The 16,937-nt window shown below is 38.7% G+C and overlaps 1 protein-coding gene across 1 annotated transcript in view; it reads right to left on the bottom strand.

The window, feature by feature from the left end:
• Nucleotides 1–16,460, bottom strand: part of HS2ST1 (heparan sulfate 2-O-sulfotransferase 1) — a 73,588-nt gene extending 57,128 nt beyond the window's left edge. Inside the window, exon 1 of the mRNA XM_068141202.1 lies at nt 16,103–16,460. Coding sequence (XP_067997303.1) covers nt 16,103–16,226 — 124 coding nt within the window. The 5' untranslated portion in view covers nt 16,227–16,460. The remainder of the gene's footprint in view (nt 1–16,102) is intronic.
• Nucleotides 16,461–16,937: the final 477 nt, after the last annotated feature.

Genomic DNA, 16,937 nt, shown 5'->3' with positions numbered 1-16,937 from the left:
ATCATCTGACAATGCAGAGTAATCTCTAAAACACACAGAGAGCTGCATATCACAACTTCAAACCATGAATTAATACTCAGTAAAAATACAAGCAACAATTCTAATCACAATCCTCAAAAGATTCAGATTTTTTCCCAGCTAATTAACAGGACAAAAAGGCTTTTGAGAAACATTGCAAATCTCATTCAGCTACCATTCAGTCCTCTCCCCAAGGCATTAGAAGGAGCAGGAATCAGATGTAACAGAGGAGATGCCAGCAGAGGCCACACTGTGTGGTTATTTTTTAAAAGGCCACACAGGCCCTAACATTCAGCGACTTAAACTTCACTATTCCAAAATATATTAGAGCTGTTCCCAAGTAACAGTGGTTTCATTTCCCACCCCTCCCCAAAAGTCTTCTCCAGAATTTGTTTCAATATGCATACTCACAGACAAAATGCATAGGTATTATTTGGGTACTACTGTATCCAGTGTGGTTATATTAGAAACTTAAAAAGGAGATGCCAGAGCAATCAACTTTACTAGTAACAACTGTCTACTACTCACAAGACCTCAAACCCCCCCAGCTTTAAACCAACAGTACCATGTAGCTTTAATAAAGACTGGAAGGGCAATTTTATTCTTTTTTTTAATTGCTGAAACTTCAGCTTCAGAAACTTTTACAATTTAACATGCAAAGTAATGCTTCAATGCTGAGACGATACAGTTTCAGTTAGTGTCCAGTGAAAGTGGACGCTAACCCTCAGTGAAAGTGCTGTGAAACCATAAAATAAGAATTTCCCATGTGATGAGCATGAGGATAGCCTAATGGCATTAGGGAAAGGGAGAAATGCAAAATTTACTATCTAGCTCCTATCTCATTTCATGTGTCTAATATGCCTTCATAATTTTTGTGCATCCACATATCTGCTTAGTGTTTTTTGCTCTCCTGATAACAGCACTTTCTACAAGAGTTTATACTACACAAGAGTGCTGAACTCATTTTGTTTCTAACCATTTGTGACATTATCAACCAACTGGTTTTCCTGAGCATTGGATAACAGCAACCAGGTTGGACAGCTGAAGTTTTCAAAACTCTAAATTGTGTTTTATAATGCTCTTGTTTAGTTTGTTTGTTTCATTTGAGGCCCATTTTCCTGGCATAAATGTCACTACAGTAGTATTTCAAAACTGAGTTCATGCAAACATGTCTACAGCTAAATTACTCATAGATTTGATTTATATTGTGTGGTTCACAAAACAGACAAATCTGTTTAGAGACTGTAAACAGGATCACTTTAAGTTATTTAGACCTCCTATTTTCCTAGAGCCAAGCTTGCAGAGACTTTTGACATCATTCAGTTTTCTATCCTCACTCTGCAGACTGTTATGTCTGAAAACACACTAATTCTATTATTGCATACACAGTACTGTAAGCTTGAATGGCCAGCCTAAATTAGCTTAAGATGCCATTTGTTACTCTCAAACTTACATAACTCATCTTTAGTTCCACTGAGAGATTACAAACACATTGCCATGTTCTGAAGCAACAGGCTTACGACACTGGAGGTAAAAACACCTGAGGCTGGAAAGCAGCAAGAATTCTACCCTGTTATTCTGACTTGCTCTACTTCCTTTGTTTCCAGAACCAGACTTCAAAAACATCACCACAAGCTTTGTGTATGCTTGCTTACAAATTCCACCCCCTTCCTTTTTTTTTGGTTGTTGTTTGTTGGTTTTGTTTGGGGGGGGAGGGGTTGTTTGGGTTTTTTTGTTTCACTTTTTTTGTTGTCACAGAATGGTAGGGCTTGCATAGCAAGTCCTACACATTTTTCATATTACCACAGCTTTAGAGCAATAGCGAGGGCTTGCAAAAACAGCTAACATCATTATTGTGGGGAAAAATTAAAACATAGAAGTTTTTAATTTAATCTTCTGGCAAATGGAGTAGAAGAGAAGCTCTTGTCCATTGTTTTGAAGGAGATGACAAGTTTTCTTGTCGTTAGAACTAATTAAGGAACCTAAAGCCGCACTAACAAAAAGTGTGTTGATTAGTTGGTCTTGGATAAATCAAGCACTAGGCCAAAAAGAAAACACAGAAATCTGTAATTGTGCAGGGGTTACTCAACATGTCTTCATTCTTGTTCATTTATTCTGGAGGAAGATGGTGGTATGCTTCCATGAAACACAGCTAAGGAATCACGTCTGCAGAGGTCTGCTACCCATTCACACAGATGTTAGTGAAGTATTCCATTTGCAGTATCTCATAATGGATTTTTAGAGAAGTCTCTCACTGACTGTTCTACAAATTCCAGTAACGGAAATAAGGCAGCAAGTTTTCCACTTAAACAGTAGAGCCATATAGTGTCATTAGAGAAGGAACATCATTAAAATATGACCAATTTCAGCTCTGTGGTTTCAGATCAATATAGCAAGTCTTTAAGGAAGGGATAAGACTCCTTGAAAGACTACATTTTATCTTTGCAGATGGGACAAGGGGGATAAAAAAATAAGAAAAAAATTAAAATCAATACACGAGAGATTGTTTTCCAGCATGTTAGGAAATGTTATCATCTTACAAGCAATTCTGCATGTCTTTTCTGTTACCAGCACCATTTACAGTATGCTATTCTCCTTATCTGATTTTATTTAACTTACTGCTGAGTAAGTAGTATTCAAGCCGCTCACAGAAAAAAGCCATGGAAGTGTCAAAACAAGTTAAATTCTTGATATAGCCAGAAAGCTCCCAAGGCTGACAGACTGCTGTTTATTTAAGGAACAGAATAATAACAAATTCACCCATATACATATTAAATACAAGAAAGTCTTTAATAATATGATTTTATTATGAGGTATTGTGTGAAAATTATATACACTCTCCCTGAGACAATCATCAGTCTTGTAAATACACACTCTCTCCTTTGAAATGCTAGTATAATGATACTAATTCCAATTCATCTAAAAAATAACCAACTCTGTAAGGTTTTATTTCAATACCTACTGAACACAGTTATTTAAACAATTAACAATTCACATAGACTAACAATTAAAAGTTAAAAGGATTTCAGTAAATCCTTTCACCCCAACTATAAATGTTCTCTCAGTACTACCATGGGTGCAGGACTCCAACTGCTCTATACTCTGTGTGATGTACAATGCAACAACTAGCATAGAAAAGTCTCATAGATGTGTGTGGTAGTAACTTCAGGGCAACAAACATCATGAAAAGACTGTTGCTTAAATCCACATCATAAATGCAGCACTTCAGAAACATGCAAGTCAGCTGTGGAAAAAGTACCTGAGCAAAGCCATGCTTAGTCAAATTCATAGAGAGGCTTAGTCAAACTCAAGAGAGGCTGCAGTAGCCTGCAGTGCTCATGAAAACTTGCACCATGTACCTTTAAACAGGGTAAGGGAGACCAAGGTGACACAAAGATATCAATATGACCTTCTATCCATAGACAAATTTCTCAAATTTGCATTAAGAAATTCCAAGTTTAAAATGAGTTATACATACAGACAGTGGAATCTTGTAAATATACAAGTTTGTAATGTCACATACCTGCAATATATCTGTGGAGGTATCAAATGGTATCATTTCTGTATTAGAGTGGTCCCTAAAGACATTTTTTTAAATTACTTTCCATCTGAAATACAAAAACTTTAGAATTCATTTTTCCCCCACGTATAAGCCACATAGTTATATCCTTGGAAGTCCACAGACAGGGAGAGCAAAGGCAGAAGCATTACTACCAATTGCATGCTTGATGGCCTACAGCAGCCCACACTAACCTCCCACCCTGTCATCTCCTGTATTTCTATGAATCATCATAAGACCCTACAGACTCAACCTTCTCCCTGCTTCAAGTATGGACTCTTCAAAGGATGTGGGAAAATTACTTTCCCCAACAGACTGTTTTATATGATTGTTACTCCATGTTACAAGTCTGCCCTTTATAAGTCTGTAAAAGTTGTGCTGTTCAGTCAGTGGTTCACAAATTAACCTGTAAAATGGCAAAAAACTCAATAAAAAGTGTTCTTGATTCTAACATCACAGCCAAGGCTCACAAAGCATAACATGGAAAACTTCAGATCAAAAAGGAAGCAGCGATAAACCTAAGAAAACAATTGTCCTCAAATAATTAAGTTGTTTTTTTTTCTCCCCACAAATTGCTTAAACCACAAATTATTTGCTCTGAAACCAAACCAAACCCTCAAAATCTGTGTAAGCGTCTCCCTGGGACCAGACAAGGACACATATACAAGACATTAGCATACATTACATTCCCGTATTCCATCTTGTACAGCATGCAGTTGCTTAAAATCTTGATACCACAAAACGCTCTATATTCAGTAACACAGGAAAATTATGAAAGGTGCTACTGAGATTACATAAGACAAGAAGTTTAGTCAAGTTTAAAATCAATGCATTTCTGATCCCTAAATATCACAGGGGTTTTAGCTCCACAAATTAAAAGAATAAACCCTTTTTATGGTTTTGTATCTCTATGTGGTTAACCCTTATCAGTTGGTAAAGCTTTAAGCTACTTGCCTGATATGTATTTTTGAGGTCTAGACACTTTTCTATAGAGAAGTTAAATACTGTTGCCAATTTAGGTCAGTCTTCAGTTGTGGAACCCGATTTAGTAAATGTTGAAGGGCTAACAGAAATTGTGAAGAGTCTGTTGATACATAATTCCATCAAGGGCAGAAAACTCAGCCAAATCCATTTCTGGCTATCAAAGAAAAATTTTTCTCTCTTGCATACCAGTTATATCTAGACTGCCTTAAGATGTAGGAACAAACACTATTTCACATTGCTCCTGCTATATGAATACTTGACAGATTTTGTCGTTTAAGTGTCAAGTTGTCAGATATTTAGTAGTTTTGTTCGTACTTACAAAGCACATGATGTAAGTGTGATTTGTATTTCTGTATTGTTTTAAATTGGCACAACAATAAGGAGCCTGAAGAAAGTTTACCATTTTCCAACATTCATTTTTGAAAACCAGTATTTCAATCTCAGTTAACATTTTTCTCATTATCTCCGGTAAAACAAATATTTTGTATGTAAATTTTATAGCATCAGTTGAAGTAATTTAAGTTTATTACGTCCCATTACTTTTAACTGCAACCTTGGCACAAGCTTCCACAAGTCAAAAACTGTACATATTTAAAACTTACATATAATCATCCCTAGTGATCCTGGAAAACACAGAAATGGTCATCTAGTTTCTAAGGCATTTATTCCATGGCTTAGAACAACAAAAAACAAAACAAAACCAAAACAGTATCTTCATTTCTCCTTCATACTTTTTTTTTTTCTTTAAACAGGGTATGCGAGTAAGTTATCATCTATTTTTCCTTCCTAATTCTCATAGTATGACTGCCTTGCATTCTGAACTATGCAATTACACATAAGCAGGCAATAAAAATCACTAGAAACAGTGCTTTGGGTTGCTCCATGACCACAAATGTTTAGAAAAATGCTCCCACAAACATGTTTGCAAGACCATGTTTTTCAGAGTATGGTTTGGAAAGCTCAGACAGGAAAACCAGAAGAGGATATATATAAGCATTTTACTATTTATTGTTTCTTTCTGTTAAACCACTACCTCAGTTTTATGTTGCCTTTTCACATCAGAAAGAAGGGTTGAACAGTATTGTAGAAGGTAAATGACAAAGGAATCAGAAGTAGATACATTTTCAGACTGTAAAGCTTGAGAAAAGCCAGCCTTGAAAATAAGCATATTCCCCAATACTCTCTTCACTTTTATTAATACCAACCACACTGTTAGTTCACAAAAGTTGCACTGATCCTCACATACACATCTCTTTTACTGCTCATTTCCCCTCTTCAAAAGTTCATCTTTGATAGTCTCATCTAAGGTTGACCACGTGCTTACAAGATAAATTTGCCTTTAGGCCAAATTCATTTAACATGTCTCATGAACAACTAAGAAGTCTGAGAAATATCCTCTACTGATTTTTTTCTGGGTTGGATAAAGGGGTGGCTGTCCTTTGCTGTCCAGAAGCAAACATATGCCATCTCTGTAGTTCAATGCCCAAAGCAATAAACTAACCAAAAACCAAGAGTGGTTTAACTTCATGCTCCATGCTCTAATCTCTGCTGGCAGAGGAGCTGCGTGCACCTCTGGTTACCACCCTGGCTACCAATGGAGAAATACTCTCCCCCACAAGAGTACTGGGCACATTGTTGGAGAAACAAAATTTTATGTGCCCACAGCCAGCTTTGACTGCTCATCTGTTGGGTCTTGTGACTCCTCAAGTCCTCGTGCACCTTTCATAGCTGACAGCAGTTTTACCTCATTAAGCACTGCAAAAATCTCTCCTCAAAATTCAAAACTTTGGAATAAAAGCTGCTCCAACTGAATTCCATGGAAAAGCTTTTACACAAGTGTAACTGCTTTGCCCACTGAACAATTTCAAAGATAAATTTCAAGTTTGCACCAGCCATGACAGACTATGAACAGTGCTACATTAAAATGTAAGCTTACACAGGTATTTCTAGTCAGCCTTTGCTTTTGGCTCACAAAGCTGTTTGCAAGGCAGTTTACAGACCAGCCTAAATACTACTAGCCTACTAGAAAGTAAGATGTTCTGGTACTTCTCCTAGCAGAAAACACAGACTACTGCATATACATTAAACACACTCTACATCCCTAATTTGAAAGTATAAGTTAAGCAGTAAGCCAGAAATTTTCTATTTTTTTTTAACCACATGATAAAGAAAGAAAACAATGAACACTCCTGCTGAAGACAACATGTCCTGCTAGAACAGTGGTGCTACTGCAAGTTAAAACCCAGTTTAAACAGATTGAATTATTCTTAAAGGGTCAAACTATAGACATCCAATATTCCCAAAGGCACTAACTTGATTAACAGAAAGTGTTTCAGTGCTATGGTCATCTGAGCACAGCTCATAGAACAATGTATAGAATATTTCACCAGGAAAATACCTTCTGGTCACTTTGAAGAGTACACGCTCCTGAAGATTTATTGACAAATGCTGAAATGTTGAAAAATCTTTCCTCCAAAGTTGTCAGTGGGAGTGAAGCTGAAACAGGACTCTATGAAGCACTTAATTCAACACCAGGATACAAAATTTCTGACATAACTACTTTGTTTACAAAACCACAGATCCTCACACAAGGTATTTTGTGTACCAAGTACAAAACCACAACTTCAGAACGTGATCATACAGTTGTACTCAAGAGCATTTTGGTCAGTATACAAGGTATAGTGTTTTTGTCTCCAGCATGAGGACACAGACAGCAAAAGGACATGGCGGGACTCAGCTTCTGTAAAAATAATTCTTGATTTTTTGAAAGAATCTAAAATTTGAAATTGGATCTCCCAAGAAGTTATTTCCTCATTTCACATCTGTCAATAGTAAAGCAGACAATATCTGAGGCTGCTATGGTTAGTTCTAGAGGCACATTTTAGTCTATTTAATGGGTTTGAATAAGATCCATTGATTTTCACGTGCTACTTTTGGACTTCATTCCCTTTTACTCTAAATTTGTAAATCCTTCTCAGAACTTGAGAAATCCTTTGTTCAGAATCAAAGTTCACTCTGATATCACACAATAAATTGCTGATTGGTGTTTTGAATATTAAAATCCATTGCAAATGCCACATTTTGCAAAAAGAGACTTCCACTGCTGCAAAATCTCCTCCAAAGCCCCCCAATCAATACAAAGAAATGCAAATACTTCAAAGAAAACACCGTTATGCTACACAAGCAAGCTCTCTGAATATGTCCAACAATAACATATCCAGAAAGGAAGGGAACAGAAATATTGAAAATAGGCAGGGAAAAGACTCAGGGGATGAAAAAAAATAAATAAAAAATAGAGTTAGCTGAATTTCCCTCTCCACTCTGCAGAATGTGACAGGAACAAACATAATCTCTATTCACTTTCCCCTTCATGTTCTCAACAACCTTTTTGCACCTTTTTCAAAGTGAAATTAAATGTTACTGCCACTCAATCTGGTGCTGAAGAAAGACCAGTCCTGTACTACGACATTGGAAAATACAGACAATGAGGATGAGGAATACATACATGCATTATATTTATACTTATTATAGTCATAAACATTATGAATTTATATATTCCTTACTCTACCATGTGTATTTTTATTCATTTTTTAAAATGTAAAACAGAAGAATAAAAAATATATTCTGAGAAAGAAATGGGGAAGAAGTGGGGAAGATCTGCATTTTGATTTAAGGAATTTAGGATCCCATCCCCACACTCTTTACAGTTTTAAAGCAATTATGCACAAGGTTTGCATAAACACTTCAAAATCATCAAAAGGTGTTTTATCAAAACAGCACTTAAGTTTTACATATGTTTCAACACAAATCAGTATTCAGAATTAAACAGCAAGTTGATTAAAAAAAAAACCCACAACTTTGTCAGCTATCATTTTAAACTCTACTCAGACGTACAGAGAGGATGGACCTAAAGGAAGGTAGGCAGGCAAAGACTGGGCTGAAGTGATAGATAGCTTCCTTCCAAATACTTTTTGTAATTTAATTATCTTATTAATTCTCTCACTGCCCTAGATTCCCAGCTACTCATGATAAATTTTATCACTACTGGAAAGCCTGAATAATAATTACTACAGCAGTGATGTTATTGGAACCACAGTGATCAAGGATATTCCAAAGTAAGGCAAACAATAATACACTGAACACTAGAAAATAAAAATATGTGGATGTAGCTGGGCTTCCTGCAGACACATTTGCAACCAATACCTCTATGTTAAAGATATGCTCTTAATTTATAGCCATAAAAAGCTAAACTACAGCAATGAAAAAATTACTTTGAAACAAACAGACACTCAGTATGAAGCCAGACCATGACACTCAAGGGCACATCCTGTAATAACACAGATGTTCCAATAGTCAGCATATTCCTGACACAAAAATATACACATACGCAACATGAATGCTTCCACAAGTACTGAGAATTTATGCCTTTAGTGAAGTGCCTAGGCATGCCAACTGTAATCAGCACTGGCAGCAATTTTAGTATAGGCTGATAGGAATGCCAAACAGAGAGACTTCGCTCTCCAAAATCTTCAAGTGGAGAAGAGTTGGGAAGTGAATGAAGAACCAACCAACTTAATTCCAGGAAGGAAAAAGGTTGGCTTTTCTCCTCCAAGCAACTGAAGACTACTGTGAATGTCACCTTCAAGACACTGGACTTTGAACACAACTCCATGGGGCCAAAAGTTTTTAGGGAATGGGCAAATCTATTGACAGGCTTGAGCATCACACAAAGATAGAGGTTTGGATAGGATACTGCCTGTTCCTCATCTAGATAGCAACTAGGCCAGATTGCGGGTAAGGGTCTGTACGTATTTACAAAAGGCTGCAGCCAGCTGGACAAATTTCAGATGCTTCTCTCAACGCTGAACTCCCTGCACTCAGTCTTTTACCTTTTAGCAGTTCATTTAGGTTTCTACAGCTTGCTGGGCTAGTATTTCAGATCTCTAAATAGATAGAGAGCACCAAATTTCAGGCAAAGAACTTACCACTATTTTAGTACTACTTTGACAAGGTTAAAAACCACCTCAGATAAGTAACCAAAATGACAAATTTGAGAAGATTACATAAAGAGACTATTTTGAGCCAATCAAGTGCTAATATGTGGAGGATTCCATATGCAAAAGCCATCTATTTTCTAAAGAGGAGCAAGAATTTGAGGGAATTTATTCATCTTAGAAGACAAGTCTGGCCAGAATAAGTCTAACAGTGAGTGATTCATGGTTGCCAGTCAGTAGATATGGAAATAGCTTGTTCATGAACTTTTCAAATGTCCCCAACTTCAACTGCCAGAGGCAATACAAAGCTGTGCAAAAAAAAAAAGGATCCAGCTGCAAATATCTCAGTTTTCTGAAATACGGAAGGAAAAAGACTCCTAAGATTTATTTCACTTCAGATGTACATAATAAAGTGGAAGGTAATAGTTTACATGTTATGCTAACTTCCAAGTTTAACTAGTTTAGCAAGAACTGGTTTGGGCTCTTTCAAAAGTAAATAAATAAATATACACAATTTTTCTCTGTGATTATACACATACACGTATATGAAATGCACAACCAGTCAATTTTAACTTAATGGAACATTTGCAGGTCTCTATTTTTGTTACCGTTTTGAACCAGTTCCTTTGATAATAAATTCCAGTGATAACTAAAACAACCAACCAAACACACACCAACACCAAACAAAAAAGGGTCATGATTTCCAATCATTCAGTTTCAAAGGCATATTGCAGACATGCACATGCTAGTTACTTTCACCATGACTAGAAGCAGAAAATACACAACAAAAACAAAGGTAGCACTGGCATGGCATTATGCCATGTCATTGTTCCAGTTCCTTTATCACAGAGTAAATAAAGGCATTGAAAGCATCTTTTTCTGATTTCCAGTAGTGCTACCACTTTTTCTTTTTCAGTACCAAGCACATTACTGAAACCTGCCAGGTATTTCATTATTGAAACAACCCAATCTCCCTTCCTATATAGAAAAAAACAAAACAACATGGAAGAAGAGAACCTTGAACTCCCTTAAAGGCTCTCAGCCTTGAATTAATTCCCTACCTCAGAGCAACCATTATCAACTATGTTCTATTGCATTAATTCACACAAAAAAAAAGAATAAATCATACCACTTGCATTTTTTGGCTACTCAACAGGCCTTTTCTATCTTAACTGCTGATTGTAATTGTGGCTCTTTTCCAGGATTTCCCTGGAGTATGATATTCTAAGTCTTTGTACCCTTCAACTTAAATGTGTGTTAAAAACTGACATATAGATATGTACTGGCCCAAACCTGACCTTTTCCGATGGAGAATCCAGAAAGATGCAGTACCTTACCAGATGATTACCTCATCCACTACACTCCATGGCTGGCAGGACTGGAGGCATATGCTTTATCTCATTTCCAAAGTCCATTTAATCTTTCAGAGCTACTCTCCAAATATCTCTAACAAAAATATGCCCATGCTATGTAACTCTTCAGAACAGCATCTGCTATTAGAAGTGAAGGCTCATCACTAATTCTCAAACCTATTTCACTAAAAGCATGAGGCCTGCAAACTGGGTTACAGCAACACTAAAGTTTCTCATGTGCAGCCTTACAGAAAAGGAAAGAAATTTTAAACAGTTGTGCCTCATATTTCCACTGTTAAAAACAGTGTTGGAGTGCCAGCAATAAGGGGTGAAGCCAAGCCTTAGACCCATTAGCAAGTCTGAACTGCCTTCATATGCACTTGGGAACATGCAAAGTTCAGTACCAACCAAAATACAGATATTAACAATTTCATAGAAAATGCAACAACAGCAGCTGCAACATTTATTCCCCAAATGCCATAAATATAAAAGTCCCAAACAGTAACATTATAAACAAAGAAAATTTGACAGGATTGTTCTATATCACACTTCAATGGGAAGTACAAGCATAGTATGGGAGGGATTTTAAAATGTATCGAGAAAGTATATGAACAGTTGCAGGCATGGTGAAGGGAAATGGCAAGGGGGAACTAAAGAAAAGAGTATGATAAAATCAGCAAGGTAAAGTGGAATAATGTCTAACTAGCAGGAGATATACTGAAGAAGTAGCATTAAAACTCTTATTTCATGAAACCTGCCACATAAGAAAACAGCTTCTGAAAAAATGCCTCAGGCTACTCAGCAGAAAATAATATCTACTGGGCAACAGCACTGTATTTAAAAGAAATGCTAGTAAATGATTTGCATAGCTGCATGCAGCCTAAACGGCCAACAATCACAAGCTACTCTTTTAAAATGAATTTCAGGTATAAATAATATACTAAGGAACCAAGCATGTTATATTATGAGGGACAATTTAAGAAGTTTTCTGAGGGATTTTCAAAATGAAGGAAATATAAAATGTCTATTATTTAGACATCCAGAGGGAAAGAAAAAAAAAAAAAGAGTCTTACATTTCTAGAATGCATAAGATTTAATCATTGGATAGTGAAACCACTTATCTTCAAAGGAACAGTGCCTTCTTAGGTACCTGCACAGTGCTTTGAAAGATACCTGTCCAGCAAGGACCACAGATGCTGGGAAACTACCTTAAAAAAAATAATAATTTAATCTGCTAATCAATCATCAATTAACTTTTCCTCCTTGGCCTTAGGAAAAGAACCTTAGCCTTCCAAATTATTTACATCTTTTTTAGGAAATAATTTTAAAATCTAACAGTTCTATATGCTGAATTAACAGAATTAACCAGGAACTTTATCACTAAACAAAAGAAACACACCCTCAGTACAGCTAATCAGCGTTTCTACATGATCTGAAGTAATCATCTGAAACAGTAAAAAAGTTGTTCAGTCCTTGGTCTCAGTATATTATGTTACTCAGACATGAACTACATTCAAAATCTAATATATGACTATCACTAATCAGTTAGAAAGTAGCAGTATTACTTCACTTTCACCCCACCGGAGTAATCCTTGCCCATCTACTATCCTCACCTTCTCAAATCAATCCTATAATCTCTTTCTTGAATGAGGTACTGTCTTCCCCCAACCTTGAAGTGCTTCTAGTAGTTGCTGTTGTAAAATAAACAGAAGAAGCAGAACTCATATAAACTTCCCCCTTGCCTTCCTTCTCTTCACCAGTGCACTCCAAAATGTTGAGGAGGGAAGAGATGGATGGATTACTTTCAGCTGAATCAATTCTTTCATCCAGCTCACCATTAACACTAATGGCAATGCAGGAGATAGCACAGTACACATGTAATGCTAGGTCAGTTTAAACCAGATGTAGAGCTGCATCCATCTGACTTCCAAAAAGCAAAGAGAGTGATCAGACATTATTTCTGTTCCAGGAATGATATCACAATCTCAACATTTGCCTTTCATATGCAATATTCTCTATTAGGCTGTGCATTACTAGAGCTAATGGGTAAGTACCTACACCAGGCTTAAATAAAACATAATATTAAGCTACTCACTGGCAACTAGGGACAAATTAGTCTGGAAAGAATGCCAATTTAGCTGCCTTTGCATGTAAACTTGAAAATATGAAAGATTAATAGCTCTATACACAAATCTTAACGAAAAAGTACTTTAAACTGGATTCCAACTTGGTTCTGCTTGTGACTACACCATTACAAACTATTTGTGAAGCACTGAAGAAGTCCAACAGTGGCAGAGAAGTTACAATGAATATTTTGGTTTTCTTTGGTTGGTTTTGGTTTGCGTTGTTGTTGGGCCTTTTAATTAAGGAGTTATCTTTCATATGATAAAGGAACCACCAGTTTACAAATGTCTTTTTAAATTGTATCAGGGCCACAATAATCTCATTGCAGGAGGAAAAAAGAAAAACAAAACAAACAACCACAACAAAATAAAAAAGGCATTAGCATTTGTGATGGTCATTTACTTCTATTTCAGGTACTACTCAACTTAGAAAAGTTTCCCAGAGTGACTGGGTTTTTACCTATGTCAAGTGTTACAGAAAGACAGACATTTCCATTCCTTTTTGTTCCCCAGTAACATGATCCAATTTCATGTCATAAGATGCTGAACTGACATTAACACCCCCCACCCAACTGTTCAGTACAGAATCAGGAGTTGCTCATATGTGAAGAAACTAGATAAAGCCCGTTCTATCAAAAAGCATGGCTGAGTATTATTAGAACTACTGATAAGAATGCAAAATTTTTTTATTTGCTATCAAATCCAAAGTAATTTGGTTTTCCTAGGCAGAGCCTAATTCTTGCAATCACATTCCAAGATGACAGTTTATGATACATATCGATGCAAACACATAGCACAGTTCAAATCCAAGCACCCAAACAACATGCAATGCTACTTCTAACATAAAGTGCCCACTGAAACAGAACTGAAAGACCAAAATAACTACTTCATTGTTATCATCAAATCATTGCCTCTTCACAGACACACTCCCATGAACCTCACACTTTTGAAGGACAAGAAGAATGACTGGAATTCAAATGCATTAGGCTAATTAATTACTTTGATTTGGAGAAAACTGTTCTCCATATTATAGCTCAGCAGACATATCACCAATCATGACGGTAAAAACATTTCTGTCATGAAACCTTAACATTTGCTAGTCATAAAATACATACCAAACACATAAAATGGGAGAGATTCAGAGAGCTGGCAGCTTTTTAACAAAGCTACTCTCACGTTAAAAAAAAAAAAAACACGTGTTCAAAGTTTTTGCAGAAAGCCCTTTTGCCCCTCCTCAAACAGGTTTTAGAGAATCACTACTCAATTCCCCACAAAGCACATCTTTCCATCACACTTTTAATAAACTTAACAATAGGTTTCCCTCAAGAAATACAATCATCAGAACAATGATTATATTCGTGTCCCAGAGCAGTACGAGTTGTGTATTTTAATCCTATAAATATGTAACTTGACAATGTCTACTGCATATACATTAAGAAGGAAGAGAAAGTTTTACCAGCAAAACTCTTACTTCTCACATACATTATGTTAATCTTTTCCTGGCAGGAGGTGGATTTCCCTGAAGTAACATACATTGTCAGCAACAGAGAGACTGAAGCCACAAATATCAACCAGTTTAAAACAGACGGATACAAAGTTCCATTGAACCTTGCATGCTATCTTAACATCTGCTTGAATTATACTCCAGTAATTCCTTTTCTTCTTCAAATTTTTCTGTAGTTATTGAGACCCTGCAAAATTATGCCTCCCTTATAATTAGCACAAACTTTCAGTTGAAAAATATGCGGAAGAGGAGCATTCTGTAACTCAAGCTATCAACAACTATCATTTCCAGGGTTCTAATCTCTAACATCCAGCTCAGAACGCACAAAATGGAAAAGAAACGCTGAGAAGTAAAATTCCAGTGGCATTTATACAGCTCAACGTTAAGTTTATGCTGACTGGCTCTGTTAGAAGCTCACTGTTAAACTTTTCACATCACTCAAAGTCCAATTCAAGTTATAAAATCAGTAGGATCATGACATGTGCATGTTGCTTTCTATAAAGTTGAAGTATTCAGTCTAAATATCTTAGCACAGCCAAATAAGAAAACAAATCAACGTTTGTAAACTAGCTTCTGCACTTGTATATGCCAGAAGTCTCAGTGCTCTGTTTTCAGACTTCTATCCACGACAATGTTCAGAATGGTGTTTTGTCACATCCCTGGAGCTCTTAAGTGATGTAAAATCTACACGTCTGCAGCCTTAAATATAACAGAAAGTGTTGCCTACCAGGCAGCTATTACTTCAGGGGAGATCTCTTAAGGCACAAAACCCAAATCTTACCGTTTTCAACTTCATAATTTTTGCAACTACAGATCTGTAACAGTCTAGGGGATAACCACACTCAGTAAACTGCAGAAAGTAACACCTTGCATTCAATGACAGTAAAACAGATTACCCATTTATCACCAAGAACAGTGTCTTTCCTTTTTTTTTTTCCCCCACACTGCGCTCACTTTTACAATGCCAAGCGTTAGTAAAACATCTGAAGTCGCAGTGAAATGTGAAGACGATGACAGATAACTCGTTGCAGCAGCAGGCAGCTGAACTAGACTCGCCTTCGGCACCGCTGCTGCTTCTCTTCTTCCCTCCTTGGTGCCCGTCAGAAGGTACATGCAGGCCAGCCGCTGCTTCTGAGAGCTTTGAACACCGCTGCTCTTTTAAGAGAACCCATTCAGACACACTATAGAAATATTGATCTTTCCAACTCCGATCTCTCCCAGGTCTCATGATCTCGCAAAGCATACATACAAACGAACTCAAAGGCCAGGGTTGCTGCCCCTGACGCTGACAGTCCATTCTGCTGGCCCCAGACTGGATTGATCGAGTCCTTTATCACTTCGGGCATGTAAACAGAAGGAGCTATACGCGGAAAGCAGCCAGCCCCGGCGGGGCAGCACGCCGAGGCGGCTGAGCTAGGCTGTCGACCCCTTGCTCTCCCGCCGCCGTTCCGCATGTCCGCGCCGCCGCCTCCTCTGCCTCCCAGCACCCTGCTCCGGCCCGCCACCCACTAGACCCCAGCCCGGCCCGTTCCGCCTCAGGCCCCCGGCCGCGCCCCGCCGCCGCTCACCCAGCTTGCCGCGGGACTCCTCCAGCTTCTGGATCTGGCTCTCCAGGAAGAGCACGGCCACCCCGAACACCAGCACCGCCAGCAGCTGCAACTTGGGCGGCAGCATAATCCTGAGCAGCCCCATGAGCAGCAGCAGAAGCGCCGCCCGCCCTGGATCACGACATAACGCGGGGCCCGGCCGCGGAGGCCGGCGGGAGCCGCCGCCGCCGCCGCAGGGACGGCGTGAGCGAGGGCTGGCGAAGGAAGCGCCGCTGGGGCACGAGACAGGGGTCGCCGCCGCTCTCACATCGCCCCGCAGACTGCCCGCCCGGCCTCGCCGCCCCCTGTACCCGTCACCAACCGCCGAGCAGCGGCTACCAGCGCGCCCCTCCCCCGCCTGCGTGCGGTGCTCAGCAACCGAACGCCCAACCGCGTGCCCGCCCCCCGCCGCCAATTCCAGGCGGCGGGACCCACCCCCGCGCCTTCCACCATTGGGTGGTACTATCGCAACCTCGCCTCCCCCACAACTTCATTGGCTCTCATGAGGCAACGCCCCGCCTACATGGCATTGACTCCTCCTTCTCCCTCAACTCTGAGTTGCCGGACTGAGGTTATGTCCCGCCTACATGCGACCCTTCGTGATTGGCAGGCCTTTTTCTGAAGTCCCGCCTACCTCGCTCACTCTAATTGGGCACAGGCACCTCGCGCTTGAGAAAGACACTATCGTATTGCTCAGACCGGCTGTCAATTGTTGGAGCTAGAGGCCTGTAGACCGGTTGCCGCGACTCACCGGAAGCAAGAGGCCCTTTTTTTTTTTAGGGTTGTTCCGTAATGCCTGAGTAAGGGTGGGGAACGC

This window comes from Melanerpes formicivorus, unplaced genomic scaffold, assembly GCF_026170545.1.
Source record: "Melanerpes formicivorus ecotype bairdi unplaced genomic scaffold, bMelFor1.0.p_v2 SCAF_7, whole genome shotgun sequence".
NCBI classification, from domain to species: domain Eukaryota; kingdom Metazoa; phylum Chordata; class Aves; order Piciformes; family Picidae; genus Melanerpes; species Melanerpes formicivorus.
The sequence above is the reverse complement of the archived record's forward strand: the minus strand, read 5'-3'. Positions and strand labels throughout refer to the sequence as shown.